The 19,289-nt window shown below is 44.3% G+C and overlaps 1 protein-coding gene across 4 annotated transcripts in view; it reads right to left on the reverse strand.

The window, feature by feature from the left end:
• Positions 1-777: 777 nt before the first annotated feature.
• scaper (S-phase cyclin A-associated protein in the ER) overlaps positions 778-19,289 on the reverse strand; it is a 339,292-nt gene continuing 320,780 nt past the window's right edge. For all 4 annotated transcript variants that reach the window (XM_085972324.1, XM_085972323.1, XM_085972325.1 and 1 more), the window contains 3 exons: positions 7,388-7,579; positions 1,346-1,397; positions 778-1,250 (listed from right to left, as the gene is read on the reverse strand). In XM_085972324.1, coding sequence (XP_085828450.1) covers positions 1,144-1,250; positions 1,346-1,397; positions 7,388-7,579 — 351 coding nt within the window. In that variant the 3' untranslated portion in view covers positions 778-1,143. The remainder of the gene's footprint in view (positions 1,251-1,345; positions 1,398-7,387; positions 7,580-19,289) is intronic.

Consider the following 19,289-nt stretch of genomic DNA (forward strand, 5'->3'; position numbering starts at 1 on the left):
CAGCAACCTCTTTGGCGCATTTTCCTTTTTATTGAGAAACCCGGGTGAAGGACCAAGACCCAAGCTGAAGGACACAGGGAGGTTGGAAATAGTAGGAGAGAGAAAAAAAAATTGGAGTTTCTTTGGAGAGAAACGAATTCACAGCTTGGTAATAACAGTTGAGGATAATTCTGAATATTAAATGTTACATGATCATTAAAGATCAAAGCCACTAGTTTGTGGAAAATGGATGGAATCATGGAATATGATCTTCCAAACGCACTGGTAAAAATCCTGGAATCCCAGGTATTACGAACAGAATTTGACTTATTCAGTCACTATAAACCATTGGTCCTAGTAATGATCCTAAGAACACTGTATTATGGTGGTTATGGTACAGGACCAACAACCCAGAGGGCGCGAGTTAAAATCCCACATGGCAAGTTCTGACCGGCACCAAAAGAAAAGACCATGAAAGCTGCTAGTTTGTCGTTCACACCCAACTGGTTCACACATGTCCTTCAGGGAAGGAACCTGCCACTCCCTGTCCAGTTGCACACCATGCGGCTGACAACTTAATGCCCCTCGGAAGTGGCCTGGCAAGCCTCAGTTGCAAAAAAAACCCACCACCGTCTTCTCAGGGTTACCAGGGATGGGCAAATAATGTGCATTGCCAGAGACTCCCACATCCCAACCAAAAAAAAAAGACATCAAGATCAGTAGGGTTTGGGGAATAATGCACGTCGAGACAATCAGCCTGAAGTTATCCCTCAGCACATATTCAACACGTCACATTGATGCAGATGAAAATAAATAATTTTATTGTGTTGTCAGGGTATTTGAGCCACCAATATACTTCTAATAAATAAAATGAATTGGTGCATTCCACAGGGGACTGCTGCATTATCCTAAACAACCAGGACCAAACGAGTTATTCTATATGCACATACGTTAGAAAGGTTCACATTAAAAAATTGTCAAAAAGTGATTACAATGAAGATCATATGTACAACAGGTACTATATACAATTTGTGCAAATCATATATATAAGAACATTCTAGAACATAATGTCAGCGAATGAGTTAAAAGACTAGTTTTTAAATCAAATACTATTTTTGTGGTGTCGAGAGTTTCCCCCCACCCCCCCCCCCTTTGTTTTTATCTTTAGCAAGTTGCCTCTTTCTTCAAAAAGAACTTCCTGGCGTCCTCCCACATCTCACGGGGGAACCTGTTGGAGAATTCAAGGTAGTCTTGAGCTCCAGGAACTCCCTCTGAAATGAGAGGACCACATTGAATTGTTAAAAATAAGAGTTTATGGCGTCGTCGTTCAGGGTAAGTGTACATAGAGCAATTCTGTGATACTCACCCTTCTTTTGAGAAGGCTTATTGTCAGACTGGCTCAAACTCTGCGTGAAATCCTAAGTAAAAAAAAAATACACGTATATTTAGTCATTTGATCCATTTTGTGTTTTTACACAAATCTTATACTGTTCAGTTTGTCTATGCCTATTTCCCCCACCCTGTCCATTTTGGCGACGCACTTATGTCCATGAAGTAGCACAGTGTTTCAGTTCAACATGATACCATGCAGTGTTACACATTCTAAAACAACATGGCACAGTGCAGCGAGCGCTTCTTCTAGATCACTGAGGCCAGAGAAGTGCCACATGCCGTTCTTGATCAACATGTCACCGGGCAGTGTAACACGCTTTTCTATACCAATGTGTCATCATGCAGTGTAACATACTGGTCTATATCAACGCATTGTTTAGCAGTGTAACGTGTTGTATTAGCTTAAGAGAATTTAAAATGTAAAGAACATATTTAGAATAAAAATGAGCTGGTGATGCCACATAACTCTCCAAGAGTTTTGCATTACGTGACATTCAGACAATTACCTTTTTTTTTTTAAAGCTCTTTGGTTGGAACATGGGCAAATGTTACTTTTTTTGTTGTCCTTTTTAACCATGTGGCACATAAGATGTGTCAGAGGAAAAAGTTTTTCACACAATCAGTAGTTAGTATTTGGAAAGCGCTACCAGATAGGGTGGTGGATACAGATTCAATAGTAGCCTTCAAAAAGGAATTGGATAAAGTGCCACTCCGGAGCGGGTCAGTGAGTCTTCCCTCCACTCACTGCCAGGCTGGGATCAACAACAATTTGGATAGTGGAGTTGTAGGCACAAATCTGCATCGACTATTCTTTTGCCAATGCACAAATGTGGTTTTACTGGCTATTTACACTACACATTTTTCATTAATACAAACCCCTTTGCCCCTTTGCGTTGAGGCAACGTGTGTGGCATAAGTTGGTTGTGAGGTTGCCCGTATCTAACTTTGGTGAGCAGTGCCAGAATACCTTGAGGAAGGAGTCTCAAGTTGCTGTGGCTTTTCACCAGCTGCAGTATAACTGCAACTCTCTCAAAGGGAACTTTAATAACTTCATGAGTACCATTAATGTGAGAAGAGCCAGCTGTCCACCTGGCTATTTGGTAACATTAAAATGCAAGCAGTAATTTGAACGCTGATGAAAGCCACGCATGTGAAGAGCTTTGCTTTGCTCGAGCAGAGAGGGATGTGGCGCCAGCAATATAAGTCAGTGTCAATAGTGGTAAACTGCAAAGTGACAATGCCACTGCGGGTATTCTCCACCAAAAGTGCTGCAGGACTAGTACAGACAGGAATCATACGAGTCCCAGGGAAAGACGTGCACATCCTGAAAAGCATCGGTGGGAACACAAACTGCACTGAGAATACAGTCAGGCTACATGTTATGATCAAAACAATGGGCATTGTCATTAAAAAAAAGTATTTGATTTGAACATCTAGAATTTCTCAGCTTACTGCAAATATTTAAAATGTTTTGCACTCCCCAATTATGATAAAGGCCAGATGACAAACCATTTTACCTGTACCTCGGGGCTGGATGGAGTTCATCATTAAAAACCCTGATCTTAATCACAGCTACTGCACTTCTAGTCTCTGAATTTTAAATCTGTAATACTGTGGTTAGGCAGATAATATGTTACTAAAATCAAAATAAAGTGCTGTCCATAATGACTGGAAGTTTAAAGGGTATGTGCCCCCCCCTTTCTATAGGCCACCCATCTCACCCCCAAACCCCCACAGCCAAAGGCACCCCAAGGACAGCCTCTGAACAAACTGAGCGCCGCCTCTATCGAGCCAATTACTCTTTAAAGAAAGATTTGCATTTCTACAGCACCTTTCACGACCTCAGGATGTCGCAAAGCGCTTTACAGCCAATGAAATACTTTTTGAAGTGCAGTCACTGTTGTAATGTAGGAAAAGTGACAGCCAATTGCGCACAGCAAGCTCCCAGAAACAGCACTGTGATAATGATCAGGTAATCTGTTTTATTAATGTTGGTTGAGGGATAAATATTGGCCGCAGGACACTGGAGATAACTCCCCATCTCTTCTTCGAAACAGTGCCACAGGATCTTTTATATCTACCTTAGAGGGCGAATAGAGGTTTAACGTCTCATCCGAAAGACAGCACCGCCGACAGTGCAGCACTCCCTCAGTGCTGCACTGGAGTGTCAGTCTGGATTTTTGTGCTCAAGTCTCTGTAGTGGGACTTGAACCCACAACCTTCTGACTCAGAGGTGAGGGTGCTACCCACTGAGCTACGGCTGACACAAAGGTACAAAATGCTGCACCAACCCAATCACTCCCTCCTTCTGTGCCTGACAGGGACAGACCTTTATCCTAACAACCAATAGCTCTCGTTCCCTACAACAATGACAACAACAACAACAACTTGTATTTCTATAGCGCCTTTAACGTAGTAAAACATCCCAAGGCGCTGCACAGGAGTTCCGACTGCACTGCTCCGTTGTGATATCCTGCGCTTATCTGTAAAATCGGAAGCTAAAAGCCAGCACAGGTGATCCAGAATCTCAACTTGTATTTATACAGCACCTTTAATATAGTAAAATGTCCCAAGGCGCTTCACAGGAGCATTAGAAGACAAAAAAATTTGACACCAAGCCACATAAGGATAAATTAGGGCAGGTGACCAAAAGCTTGGTCAAAGAGGTAGGTTTTGAGGAGTGTCTTAAAGGAGGAAAGAGAGGTAGCGAGGCGGAGAGGTTTAGGCAGGGAATTCCAGAGCTTAGGGCCCAGGCAACAGAAGGCACGGCCACCAATGGTTGAGCGATTATAATCAGGGATGCTCAAGAGGGCAGAATTAGAGGAGCGCAGATATCTCGGTGGGGGGGGGGGGGGGGGGGGTTGTTGGTATAAAGAACAACACCCTCGATATATATGTACCTGCAAATACTGTGTAAAATCCAGAATAACACAGCACATGAAAACAAATGGATTACATTGCAATGCTTGCTTCGGGCGCTTGTAATTTTAGTTAATCTGTGCTTCCCTTACAAGACATCATGGCCGATATGACTAGAACATGCATGATTTATTTTTTAAAATATTATTTTTGGGTGTTATTTCTGCTCATCTGGGTGAAGGATGTTCGTCCTGGTGAACTAAACAGTTTCACTTTCTAACTAGAGAGTCCACATCAAGCAAGCACTGGTTTGATGCAGGTTAAAACTCCTTTAACCCCAGCCTCGGGAAAAAGAATAAAAGAAAGAAAAATACAGCGCCTTTCATGACCTCATGTAAACAGTAAGCGGGTAGTAAGAGGCGGGGTGGGGCCTATTAGAGACAAAGAAGGTGACATATGCTTAGAGGCGCAGGGCAAGGCTAGAATACTCAATGAGTACTTTGTATCGGTGTTTACTAAAGAGGTGGATGCTGACAAAATATCGGGAGAAGTGGAAAAGGTAGAAGCAATGGAAGGGGTGAAAATTGATAGACAGGATGTACTAGAAAGGCTGGGTATGCTTAGAGTGGGCAAGTCACCTGGTCCAGATGGCTTGCATCCCAGGTTGCTAAGGGAATTGGGGGAGGAGATAGCGGAAGGGCTTGCCATAATTTTCCAATCTTCCCTAGATGCGGGGGAGGTGCCTGAGGATTGGAAGGTGGCAAATGTGACACCATTGTTCAAGAAAGGATGCAAGGACAATCCTAGTAACTACACGTCAGTCAGTTTAACATCAGTGGTGGGTAAAGTTTTAGAAACAATAATCAAGGAAAAAATTAACGGGCATTTGGAGAGGTTTAAGCTAATTAAGGAGAGGCAACACAGGTTTGTAAAAGGAAGATCGTGTTTGACTAATCTAATTGAATTTTTTGATGAAGTAACAGAGAGGATTGATGAAGGGAATGCAATGGATGTTGTCTACATGGATTTTTGGAAGGCGTTTGACAAAGTACCACATAGAAGGCTGGTTAACAAAATTGAGGCTCATGGAATAGGTGGGTCAGTGGTAGCTTGGATAAGGAATTGGCTTAAGGACAGAAAACAGCGAGTTGTGGTAAATAGCTGTTTTTCAGACTGGAGGATGGTAGACAGTGGTGTTCCCCAAGGGTCAGTGCTGGGGCCACTGCTTTTTTTGATCATATTATATTATATTATATATATATATATGATATTGAAATACAGAGTAGAATTTCTAAATTTGCCGATGACACCAAACTTGGGGGTGTGGCAAACAGTGATGATGAGATCAGTCGATTGCAACAGGACATAGAAAGGCTAGCAGAATGGGCAGACAAGTGGCAGATACAGAGAAGTGTGAGGTGATGCATTTTGGCAGAAGGAACAGGGAGAGGCAATATACACTTAATAGCACAGTTTTAAAGAGTGTGCAGGGAAAGAGGGACCTGGGAGTTAATGTGCATAGGTTCCTGAAGGTGGCAGGACATATTGAGAGAGTGGTTAACAAAGCCTATGGGATCTTGAGCTTCATAAATAGAGGTATTGAGTGCAAAAGTAAAGAAGTTATGCTGAACCTTTATAAAACGCTGGTTAGGCCACAACTGGAGTATTGTGTCCAGTTCTGGTCACCACACTTTAGGAAGGATGTGAAGGCCCTTGGGAGGGTGCAGAGGAGATTTACCAGAATGGTTCCAGGGATGGGGGATCTTAGCTACAAGGACAGGTTGGAGAAGCTGGATTTGTTTTCATTAGAGCAAAGGAGGTTGAGGGGTGATTTGATAGAGGTGTACAAGGTTATGACGGGTTTGGATAGGCTAGACGGGGAAAGACTGTTCCCACTCGTTGATGGTACAAGGACTAGGGGACACAGATTTAAGGTTTTGGGCAAGAGATACAGGGAGGATGTAAAGAAAAACAAGATATGACTTGGAATTCGCTGCCGACGGAAGTGGTGGAAGCGGAGACCCTCAATGTTTTCAAGGGGAGACTGGATAGGCACTTGAGGGAAATAAACTTGCAGGGCTACGGGGATAGAGTGGGGGAATGGGACTGACTGGATTGCTCCTCAGAGAGCCGGCACGGACTTGATGGGCCGAATGGCCTCCTTCTGTGCCGTTATGACTCAATGACTCAGGACGTCCCAAAGCGCTATACAGCCAATGAAGTACTTCTGAAGTGTAGTCACCGTTGTAATGTAGGAAACGTGGCAATCAATTTGCGCACAGCAAGCTCACACAAACAGCAATGAGATAATGACTAGATAATATTTTTAGTGATGTTGGTTGAGGGAGAAATATTGGCCAGGACACCGGGGAGAATTCCCTGCTCTTCTTCGAAATAGTGTCGTGGGAACTTTTATGTTCACCCGAGAGGGCAGACGGGGCCTCGGTTTAACATCTCATTCCCCAAGACGGCACCTCCGACAGTGCAGCACTCCTTGAGTACTGCACTGGAGCGTCAGCCTGGATTATCTGCTCGTCTCTGGAGTGGGACTTGAACCCACAACCTTCTGAATCAGTGGCGAGTGCGCGACCCATTGAGCATAACACATTCATAAACTTCCAAACAGCAAAAAGGAATTATTCTGTATTTTGTTTGCTGCTGGTGTGTAGCTCCACAGATGTTGGGTGCCCAAGTATCTTGCCAAAATGACCATTATTCATAGGTGAGCCTAGACAGTGAGCGTCGGTAGGTTGTCTACCACGGAGGGCATGACAGCCGCACTCGTTCCTGTCTTTTATTCTGATGCCCACACGTGTGCACTTTCCAGCAAGGATCACAGGACAGTGATCGGAAACGGGAACCGCAATTCATTTTTCGTTCAGTTTGAGGACGTCGAGGCCAATTGCGGCACCCTGGCTGAAATCGGCTAACGTCATGCCTACCAAGCTCTTTACTAACTTCAGAAATTTAACCTGCTTTTGGATGGCCCGGAGCTGTGTGTGCGTGTGAGTATAAAGAAACACGCGCAGCTCTCTGCTTGCCTGACCAGAGAACGATGCAGAGCAGTCACTTTAACCGGGCACTGTTGGGTCACGCTGCTCTAAAGCAGGCACCAGTCACAAACGGGTCCTTGCGGTGCAATTTCACATACGCCTACCTGGATAAAGGTAGCCAGCAGGATGCAGCTCATCTCCTGCTCCAAAATGACCTTGTTCTGTGGGTTGTTGTAACAAGCTGTGATTAGTGTTGGGAACAGGACTTTGATCAAGCGCTGATCACTGAAGTACTGAAAAGGCAGTTGGCAGAGCTTCTGAAGGACTGTGGGGTGGCGCCCTGACTGCACCATTACCTAAAAAAAGAGATATTATGTTCATAAAATAAGGGTAAAAAACAGTAAAACAGAGTGTATTAAATACAAATCTAGAATATGTTAGAAATCGTGCGTCTGGGTGCACTTCCTGTCTATAAAACCTTACTGCTAGTTATGTTGCTGTCACACTTTTCTACCAACTTTCCTCATTATAAACTCCTATGTACACATTTAGATCGAGGTTAGAGGTCAGGAGGTGGTTCTTCTCCCAGAGAATAGTGGACCTCTGGAACAGACTGCCGGCTCGTGCGGTGGACGCTGATTCGCTGAATTCCTTCAAGCGAGAGCTGGACCTGTTACTGGCTGGGGCAGAGATCACGTCTGATCTCCAGGGACGTGCAGGGAATTCAGGGCCAGAGTGATCTCCTGGACTAGTTTCAATCGCCTAGATGGGTCGGTGAGGAATTTCCCAGATTTTTATTCCCAAATTGGCCTGGGTATTTTAATCTGTTTTTTTTGCCTCTCCCAGGAGATCACATGGTTTCGACTGGGGCGGAGAGTATATACTGTGATACAGAAGGTATCGCAATTGTGTGGGACGGGCTCGATGCACCTTACCTGTCTGTTATTGTTTGTATGTTCATTTATAGTGTAAAAAATTGTCACACTGTAATTACACCCTCCCACCAGTGGTGTTGCTGTAGCGTCTCAGTTTTCCCTCTCCAAGCCCCTCATCCTGTACCGGAGAGAAACTCTTCTGCTCCAACCAACTCTGTTTCTCAAATTGCCGTCAGCCTTGCTTTTTGACAATAAATAATAACATGAGATCAAAGTATTATACAGAAATAAGGACATAATGTATGGCTTTAAAACAGGGATTTAATTATATCTGAATGCCCCTGGTGTAATTATCCCCTGCTGCACTCCACCAGAAGACTACACTTGGTCTTCACTGTCTGTGTGGACCACAAAGGATTAACTAGTGAAAAGAAGCAAATGCAAACAGGATGAAAACAAAAAATGATGAAAGCGCATAGCAGGTCCGCTAGCGCCTGAAGGAGAAAGATAGGCTAATGTTTCAGGCGAGAACTTTCATCACAACCCATCATTCTCTTTCAAATGCAATTTCGACCACCCGTATATTTCCAGCAGCTTCTACTTTTATATCAGATTTCCAGTTTTTCTTTTTACCGCCAGCTTAATTCATAGGCTGCATGGCGCCACCCCATCCCTTTTGAGCGTGCTGATGCTATGTGTAAGCCTTTTAAACTTTTGCATTACGACTGGACTAAAGAAAATGGCACAAGACAGATTAGTTAAACACACAACCACAAGTAGGTGTGTAATCGTCTCATACTGTTTAGCACTGTGTCAAAGACAACTGAAATGGGTTACGAGACAACACAGATGTCGGAGTAGGGGCGAAGTGGTTACTTCCAAGTGACCGCTTCAGCCTAGGAAGGTCAGAGGTCATGCATGACACGGCAGAGGAAACAGCTCTGGAATGTCCCATTCTGCATTACAATAACCCTTAAGGAGCTCCGGGCTACAATTGTATTTCTAGTAATAGTTCCACTAGCTGTTGCAAAAGTAAGAGTTGAATCAGGAACCTCCAGGTTCGATCCGCTATCCACGTTAAGTTACGTTATCGTCAGCTGTTGTGCCGCTACAACTGGCCACAGTGCTCCTGGGCGGGGTAGGGTGTGGAAATCAGTCAGGGTTTCTAATCTTGATTGCTATCCAGTGACGGGCTGGAATGTGCACCTGTGCGGATGGCCGGGCAAGAACAAGTTAGGCTCAACTGTGATGCTCCTCATGGTAAAATATCAGAGGGGCACTTATTTTCTAGGCTCAAACCCCAAGAGTGGGTGAGGTACTGGAGGCCTGCTAATGCCCCTGGAACTGTACGCCAACAGGAGTCGGGGCCTCCAGGACAGTGGGGAGAACAACGGGCAAAAATGAGCACTGCATTCATTAGCTGTACTGTTCCCAGTTATTTCAAGCTCAGAATTCTTATTGTTCTGTATTGGGATGACTCTCGTAAAAATCTCTCCAAGGAAATTGGGAGCAGCACTAAGATAATCAGTCACCAGTTGCATCTGCATCACGTGCACTCTGCAGAAGAGCATAAACTGTAGGTAGATAATGTCAAAAAAGAATTGCTGAATGCACGTACCGTCTAAAGCAAAAACACAACACATCACTGTGGGGTTTGGACTGAGGTTTCATGACTTTCAGATATTTGATCTCACTTTCCAAACTGGAATGACTTAAATCATTCCCTAGTTCTCCAGAATAATTTGGGTCCTTAGACTGACTTTTTGTGTCAAGTATCGCACTCCGTTTTGCTACAGGAAACTCTTGATTTACCGGCACCCAAACAACCGGAAATCTTGGTTAACCGGCAAAATTCAGGAGTAGGTTCAGTTAAGTTTTTTCTTCATATTAGTGGCCGTTTCTTGATTCTTGGCTGTGTAATCGGGGGTTCCTGCACTTGTTGCTAAGCAACAGGGACGCTTGGTCTGTGGCTGGGGTTCTTGCACCTGTTACTAAGCAACAGGGAAGCCTGGATTTGTTGCTGTGTACGGAGCTCTCGTACCTTTTAACTATAACTCTCTGTAATCCGGACTTTTTGATAAACCGGCACCACGCTGGTCCCGTCGGTGCCGAATAATAAAGAGTTTCCTGTAGTTCCCCAGCCACGGAGATAGACAAGCAACTTGCTCCATTCATCCAGTCTTACTCAGTAACTGTGTTTGCAGGTGCTTGAGAGCAGCCAAGTTGACTGCACCCTATCTTCCCTTCTAGTTTGGGATGCAATAAGTAAACCCTTATACCAGGGGTGCAAATTCACTGACCTTTGAAAGCAGGACTGCAGGTGGTAAAATGTAATAAAATGGGGAAATGGGATTCTGGGTTTTGTGCATCGGGGTATCAAATACAAAAGAATATAAGACATTGATTAGGCTGCAATTAGAGGACTGAGTAGTTTGTGCACAGTCCATCTATATACGGTTCAGAGCCTCAACACATAACCTGTGCTACTGGTCAAATGGTTTTGTGATAAAGCTTTCAAAACAATCATTCCCTTTGCATGATTTCATAAGTATTTTATGGTTTCTTTCAGAACACGAGAAACGTTTCAGTGAGTAAACCCCTCTCTCAACAGAAGTTTTTGTACACAATAAAGTAAATTCGCCCACTCCTGGCTCCGAGGAGGGATATGTACGCAAATGAAGTGCATGGTAGAGACAGGACAACAACACTGTGGTGCCAATTCTGTGACCCATGCTCTCTACCAGAGTGGCTCTCCAGTGGTGGGAAGGATAGATGAATTTAGCCAAATATTTTTCCTTAAATGGACACAAACTGGAAATCCAAAACCCACTTTCGATCAACAACCCATTGCTATTCATTGCTAATAGTTCAATCACTGAATTAACAGTTGCCAGTTCCTGTTGACTGAATGTTTTTGCTCAGATTCCACATTTTTGAAAGAAAGAGCCTTGCATTTCTATAGCGCCTTTCACTACCTCAGGATGTCCCAAAGCGCTTTTTACAGCCAATTTTTACAGCCTACTTTTGAAATGTAGTCCCTGGTGTAATGTAAAAAACGCGGCAGCCAATTTGCGCACAGCAAAGTCCCACAAACAACACTATGATAATGACCCGATAATCTGGTTTTTTTATGATGTTGGTTGAGGGATAAATATTAATAACTGTTGAAGTTACACATTGTCAACATCTTTTCAATTTTTGTCCCAGAGAAAATAACCGACGCTACACTAGAGCAGCTCGCCAGTGCCTCGCCTAGTCAGAGGCCGAGGGTTTTAAGAACATAAGAAATAGGAGCAGGAGTAGGCCATTCAGCCCTTCGAGCCTGCTCCGCCATTCAATATTATGGCTGATCTTCTACCTTAACTCCACATTCCTGCACTATCCCAATATCCCTTGATTCCCTTAATATTCAAAAATCTATTGATCCCCGTCTTGAATATACTCTGCGCTCGGCAGGGGTAGCTGGATAGTGGTCAGATGTGGGAAACGTGGCTGATTCGCCCCATTCCTAGCCCAGGGTCACTCAGACCAAACGCGGTGCCTCGACCGTCGACCTGACTGAGAAGCAGCTAACTCTGCGCAGACTGGGGAATCAAACCTGGGTGACCTCGCTGTCTGCAGGGCCTAGTGCCACAGAAAAAGAGCGCTAAACTGGAACCTTTCAAACCCGACCGTCAACTTACTGCAGAGCGTGGTATGTGGCTGGGCTGGTATTAAATTCCATCAAATGAAAGGAAAAAAGGCAACCAAAACGTTTACAGTTTATAAGACCGAATTCAATCGAAAATATGCAAGAAACAGTGTAACAAGAATATTTTAATTAGCATTTCATTACAAATTCCTGATAAGAGAACACATTTAGAGAGAAAAAAAGTATTTATTTTAGATGAACAGACTATTAGAATTCTCCAGTGTCCCCTCCCCCCAACCTTTTAGCAGCCAAGTTGACTGAACCTAACGATGCATGAATACACTTGGTCTCCAAAGGCACAGAGGTACCCAATTAACCCCCCGCCCCACTCCCTCCCTCCCTCAGAATACAGCATCAATTTGCTTCATGAGGAATGCAGGGCACAGCCAGCCCTTGACTCTACGATTTGTAGAGATTTTATTGCAGCATGTGAAAAAGCAAGCAGCCTGGGAAAGGAGGTGGTGGGGGGTGGAGGTGGTGGGGTGGGGGGGGTGGGGGGAAAGAGAGGGAGGGAAGGGAAAGGAGGCTTGAAGACACTTCAAAAAAAAATTGCAGTGATGTAGCCATTCGTTTTTCTTATCACTGCTCTCATCAGCTTAGCCGAGTCCAAGAGTAAGACTGTTTAGACTAATGGGACTTGTCATAAAGCAGGCCAAGTTTACAGAGAGACTTGCGCACATTAAGAAATGAAGCAATACCACTAATGGAACCTTGCTGTGCCCACATCCTGTTAGCTCCACAGAACCTTTTCAATCAAGTCATTAAATTCAACTAACTGATATTAAAATCAAATCACTCCCAGGTTAGGTTGATTACCAATGAACAATAAGGAAACATAAATTCCTTCAGAACCGTCTTTCTTCAGCCTGGGAGGTAGGCTGGGGCAGGCCTTGAGGTGCTGTAAAACTGCAGCTCGGGATTGTAAATTGTGGATTGGCAAAACACAAACTTTCCAGTCGCAAGCACTCATGTCGACTAGCACCCAAATTAAAGCCAGAGGTGAGGGATAAAACAGAGGAGCCTGCGACAACATAAATTTCAGGGCTTTACAAGATTTCTTTCAAAGGATTTTTAACAGCTGCTGCAGAATATACGGCCCCACTGATGATGTACTTGAGTTGTAAGAATACAAGTAAACAAATCCAAGTTTTAGGCACGAGGGCGAGCGACCTGCTGCTAAGGGCTGTAATATATTGCAAGCAGCAATATGTGACACACAACTTAAAACTGCATACTGGGCGAGACACTGAGGACCATGCTGTGATTTACTCATAGGGATTAGCGGAAACAAAACTACAAATACTGGAGATCTGACGTAAGTACAGAAAATAACCAGGGAAAGATATAAAAAAAGATCAGGCAGGCTCACTGCTCCTAATCGTTATTGTTGGAAAACGCACGTGTGGACACTGAGCGGGGGCAGGATCAGGTTCTCAGCAGTGATGCCCTCCATGTTCAAATAGCCTGCCAACATTCACTGTCACGGCTCATACGTGAAGAACTGGCCACTTAGGCGAGGTCACCGGTGTCGCCTGTGATACCAGCACGTGTCAGCCACCTTCACATTTGGAGGGGGGAAAAAATACCTGCGGAAAATGCTGGAAATACGTAGGGCAGTCAGCATTGGGTGGAGAAAGAAAGCTTAACATTTCAAGCAGGGAACTTCCACTAGAACTGGTTGAAAGGCTCTACCGGAAACACAAACCAGTCTTTTTCAGATACTCAATGACATGCTGTGTATTTCCAGTATTCTCCATTTTTAATGCTCTCTCCAATGGACGTAAAAGATACCATGGCACTATTTCAAAGAAGAGCAGGGGAGTTCCTACCAGTGCCCTGGGGGCAATATTTATCCCTCAACCAACATCACTAAAACAGATTATCTGGTCATTATCATCACATTGCTGTTTGTGGGAGCTTGCTGTGCGCAAATTGGCTGCCGCGTTTCTCTACACTACAACAGTGACTACACTTCAAAAGTACTTCAGTGGCTGTAAAGTGCTTTGGGACGTCCTGAGGTCGTGAAAGGCGCTGTAGAAATGCAAGTCTTTCTCTTTAGCAGTGTTTTATTGTCTCTTATGGAATGTACAGAAAGGGGGAGAAAATTGGAAAAAAGCAAAGTGCATAATGGTAGCCCATTAAATGCAAAGTGTTGCACTGCACAGTCTATAAAATATGACACTTCTTCACCAAACTATGAAACATAAGGGCATTTTCAATGCTAGGTTTCAGAATGTGACAGAAAGTAATGATAAATGGAATATGACGTGACTTCAGGGTTGAGCAAACACTATGCAGTTATTGAAACCTGGCAGCTTGTCTTTATATAACAGTGTGTTCCCATCTGCAGGGATATTTATTGCTTTTCTGAAAATTGAACTGGGTACAAATGATACAAACTTAATATGGATTTATCACATGAAACTAGGCTAACATCATCGTCGTCAGGTGTCAGCTGCGGCTTACTCAGTAGCATTCTCGCCGAAGCTCTGGAATTCCATCCCTAATCCTCTCCGCCTCTCTCTCTCTCCTACTTTAAAACGCTCCTTAAAGCCTACCTCTTTGACCAAGGTTTTGATCACCTGTCCTAATATCTCATGTGGCACGGCGTCAAATTTTGTTTGATAGCGCTCCTGTGAAGCGCCTTGGGACGTTTTATTACGTTAAAGGTGCCACATAAATGCAAGTTATTACTGAGACAGAAAGATGTTGGTTAAAGCCCCACTTCAGAGACTTCACAGAAATCACAGAAACCCCACAGTGCAGATAGAGGCCATTTCGGCCCATCGAGCCTGCACCGACACATATCCCACCCGATCCCCGTAACCCCTACACCAACACCAACACATATCCCACCCTATCCTCGTAACCCCACGTATTTAATCCCCCTAACACTAAGGGTCAATTTATCATAGCCAATCAACCTAACCCGCACATTTTTTGGACTGTGGGAGGAAACCGGAGCACCCGGAGGAAACCCACGCAAACACGGGGAGAATGTGCAAACTCCACACAGACAGTCACCCGAGGCCGGATTCGAACCCGGGTCCCTGGTGCTGTGAGGCAACAGTGCTAACCACTATGCCACCGTGCTGCCCATAATCTCAGCCGATGCTCCTAGTGCAGTACTGTGGGTGTGCTGCACTGAGGTGCCGTCTTTCCGTTGAGACGTTAAACCGAGGCCCCGCCTGCCGTCTCATATGGATGCATAAATGCTCGTACGCCAATATGGACTCCTGGGCTGCTTAAGTCGCATGTGTGAAAAACACCAGCTAATGGCTGAGCAGTGCCATGCTCTTGAACCCCTCACTTCACTGCAGTCGCCGAAGAATTGCTCAACAAACAAGTTCTTGCTAGCTGTACGTATACCGACTTCTTCTCCCCTTCCAAAAGCACAGACTGAGGGAAATCCTGCAGATTGTGCTGTTAAACATGGTTACATTTTCACTGCAAACTTTTCAGACTGTACGAGCAATTTACACAGGAACGCTTAAAACACTGGTATGAAATTATTTTGTTCACTATTTTAAAGGAGACGTTAAAATAAATGAGTTACTGCCTCTGTTATAATTGCAATTTTATACAAACTAGTGTATTGTCTGCGGTTTTACCCATTGAAATTCAGGGCAAAGCAAATTTCCCTCAGAGCGCATGTGTAAAGTTGTGGGTACAGGTATGTGGATCAGCAGCCTCTGGAGCTTATGAAACCCCATCAAGTGGTAGAAGACTGTAGCTGCAGGGAAAGTAGAGTGCAGGTTGGCTTCGGGGGGGGGGGGGTCTGTTGTGCTGACTTCAGCGAACTTTTATAGGAAGGTGCTGAGGGCGGGGTGGGGGAGGCAGAGGATAGTTTGCGGAGCCCTTCTTGCACGGCTAGCAGCCTATTACACAGCAGCAGTGGACCTGGGAGCAGGTTGCCTGCCTCTCCTTTGAACTAGGAACAATGTGTGATGTGGGGTTGAGGGGGGGGGGGGGGGGGGGGGGGAGGTGGGGGGGAGGGGAAGGAAAGAAAACACCGCAGTGCCTCACATGTGTAAATTCTAAAAGATTTCCTAGGACAGTTCAAACTTGGAAAAGAAGCCTCCAATTTCCATTAAATACTGAGACGTAGTCTGTGGTATTTGTTAATATTTAGAGCCGTCAGTCAACCACCTGGCCTTGCCTAGGATCAGAGGCTCCAGTCTGCAATGCACAGTCGACTGACATGTCTAATGGCATACAAATGCTCTACTATAGTGGCATTTAAATTGGGCGAATGCTGCTGGGCTCCTGATGTGCAGGTCCGGTGGCACTATGGACGGTACCCGGGTAGACCTATATTTCACTAGGTCTTTCCAGCTGCTGCTGGTGTTCAGGGCTCCAGCAACAGCCCTGATCTTGTGATGAAACCTGCAGGAATACGTCTAACCAGAGTTGGCAAGCCTAAAGTGCAGGCGCACATTCCCTGGACATGCACTTAGGTTGCTCGCCCTCAAACTGACCTTTGGGAACCACAAAAGGTAAAATGAGCTCGAAGGTCATTTTGGGAAGTGCATTTGCTCAGAGGAAGCCACTATGGTCATTAAGAAAGCCCCCCCGAGTGAAGCCCTTCAACGAAACTCAACCTCCCAATGGCCTCATCATTACCACAATACTGTTCTATCACTTTTATTACCGGCAATGTTTTTCTTAGTTGTTTCTCAATCCTCTGGTTACAAAATCTGTGCTCACTCATTAAGGTCAAGTGACTGGATGCAGAATATTTCTCCCTGCCAACAATTGTAGGGAAATGATGCCACTGCATTTCTTGTGTAAACCCACTGCTGTAACATCATCTCATTTAAACAATTGTCTGCAGCTTATTTTCAATAGAGATCTGGTGGAACATCTGGGGGTCCAATATTGGGTCCCATAGATGCAGTAAGATCCCTCTGGCTCTCAGTTAACTGATTAAAACATCCGATTGTGACCGAGCTATTTTCAGGATTTTAATACGGGTCCTACTCACTAATGGCATGACACTTGAGAACTCTGACTTCACAAATAAACTAGAGGGCTTCTACCCATAATGCATAACCAGGGCAACATCTAGGAAGCCCAAATAAGTAAAGAGAGTGTGCTCTGATGAAAGGAATGGAAAACAGCAGAGAATAATTTAATTGGATAGAAGGAAGAGCAAGGGCTATAACAGCAGATGTCGAGATCCCATTAATACAAGTTGCCACCCATCTGGTTTTGGATCAGAAATTTCTACAATGTAAACCAGATACAAAAAATAAAAACTCCCCTTTCCTGTCTCATGACTTGGAAACATTAATTAATGTTGTTTTCTGTGACTTTTCATAATCAACAAACATCAGAACTCCAGCCATGATTCGAGCCCCTTCCTACATCCATCAGGTTTTGAACTTCGCAAAAAGTCCCACCCTCCCTTAAAATGACACGTAAATGACAATTCTGGCAGTACAATGTTAAAGCTTTGTACGAGTGTGTAAAATGCAGTCCAGCCTGTCACGTTTATCAAGGTGCAGCTAAAAAAAATGACATTAAAGCACTCTTCTTTCATGAGTTGACAAACTAAAATGCCAACCTGTTTACCCTCAAAGTGGGCTCAAAAGGGAATTGAAAGTACATCTGATTGTGGAAAGAATCCTAATTGTGCTTCTTATGGCACACTCCGATCTAAATTATACAGCTGCACAGTTTAAGAGAGGCTCTTTTCATTCCAGCATTTTTAGCAAGCGATAAAGTGAGTTTCTCTTGTGGGTTGGGGGTTGATGATGGTGGAAAAAGACAGTCGGATATATTGCTGTCCAACTGCAATGAATCTATAGTTTGGCTTATGGCCTTGAGATTTAAAAAAAAAATCTCATCAGTTCATAATGATGCAAATTAATCAAGTTGGAGATATATCATCTACAGAGAAAGCATCAGGACTTGCTCATATGTAAGCCAAGTTTTGTTTTATTTGCTCCTTCTCTGTTATATATTATATATAAAAGTTGGCCGGGATTTTCTTTGCCTCTTTTTAGGCGGCCCAGGGTGCAAAACGGAGGGAAATTGGGCAGGGATACAAAGCTAGGTGGAAAAGCAAGCTGCAAAGGGATATAGACAGGTTAAATGACTGGGCAAGAAGGTGGCAGATGGAGTATAATGTGGGAAAGTATGAAATGATCCACTTTGGTAGGAAGAATGGAAAAGCAGAATATTTTTTTAAAGGATTCAGAGGGATTTGGCTATCCTTGTACACGCATTACAGCAAGTTAACATGCAGGTACAGCAAGCAATTAGGAAGGCAAATGGTATTTTAGCCTTGATTATAAGAGGGTTGCAGTATAAGAGTAAGGAAGGCTTGCTACAATTGTACAGGGCGTTGGCGAGATCATACCTGGAGTACTACCTACAGTTTTGGTCTCCTTACCTAAGAAAGGACATATTTGCCTTAGAAGGAGTGCAACGAAGGTTCACCAGACTGGTACCTAGGATCAGAGGACTGTCCTATGAGGAGAGATTGAGTAGAATGGGCCTATATTCTCTAGAGTTTAGAAGAATTAGAGGTGATCTCATTGAAACGTATAAAATTCTTAGCACATTTGACAGGGTAGATGCAGGGAGGATGCTTCACCTGGCTGGGGAGTCTAGAACTAGGGGTCATAGTCTCAGGATATGGGGTCGGCCTTTTAGGACTGAGATGAGGAGAAATTTCTTCACTTCAGTGAGTTGTGAATCTTTGGAATTCTCTACCCCAGAGGGCTGTGGATGCTCAGTGGAGTTGAGGTAAAAGTTCAGCCATGATCTTATTAAATGGTGGAGCAGACTCAAGGGGCTGCATGGCCTACTCCTGCTCCTATTTCTGATGTTCAGATAATTTTTCATCCTAATAGCATTCCTTTGCCTTCTTTTCCTGAAGAGTAAGGATTGTAGAGCGAGAGATCAGCTGTGAATCCCAGCTCAAATCAATATTCCAGCTAGAGTATTTGTGAGTGGAGGCCCAGAGTGAAGGGTAACCACCCACGCTGTTTCAAACCAGATTGTCTGGTTTCAAAGATGGTCAGCTAGTAATTATAAAGATTGGACAGAAAAATCAGGTTTTCCAATTCTAGATTTTAAAGAGAGATAATATGCATGCACCAAACGACCCACTCACGTCGCACAAATGTGAAGAGGGCCAGCTTTGGACAGAGGGAAAAGGGGGTCGGTCACCCCACCAGAGGTACACAAAGCAGAAAGTGGTGAAGTACCACTGCTTTCGCCCAACCCGCAGCAGCTCGATGCAATTTATTACAACCTCCCCTCTCCTTTTGTAAACTGGTTTAGCAGCTCAGCCCTTCAGTTACTGAGTCAGTGAAAGGAGGGAGCCTGGCAACAGTCAACAGTCTCTTGCAGGTCGGATATTATTTTCAACTTTTTTTGTATGTATTCTCTACTTTCTTCAAATCTCATTTACACAATCACCGAAGCCAAGAAACTGGGCAGGCAATCTGTTCCAATACTTCTGCATGGGCTGCCTATAAATGGTGGCTG

The sequence above is a fragment of the Somniosus microcephalus genome, chromosome 32 (genome assembly GCF_052327205.1).
Source record: "Somniosus microcephalus isolate GS21.2 chromosome 32, FLI_Smic_1.0, whole genome shotgun sequence".
Taxonomy (NCBI): Eukaryota; Metazoa; Chordata; class Chondrichthyes; order Squaliformes; family Somniosidae; genus Somniosus; species Somniosus microcephalus.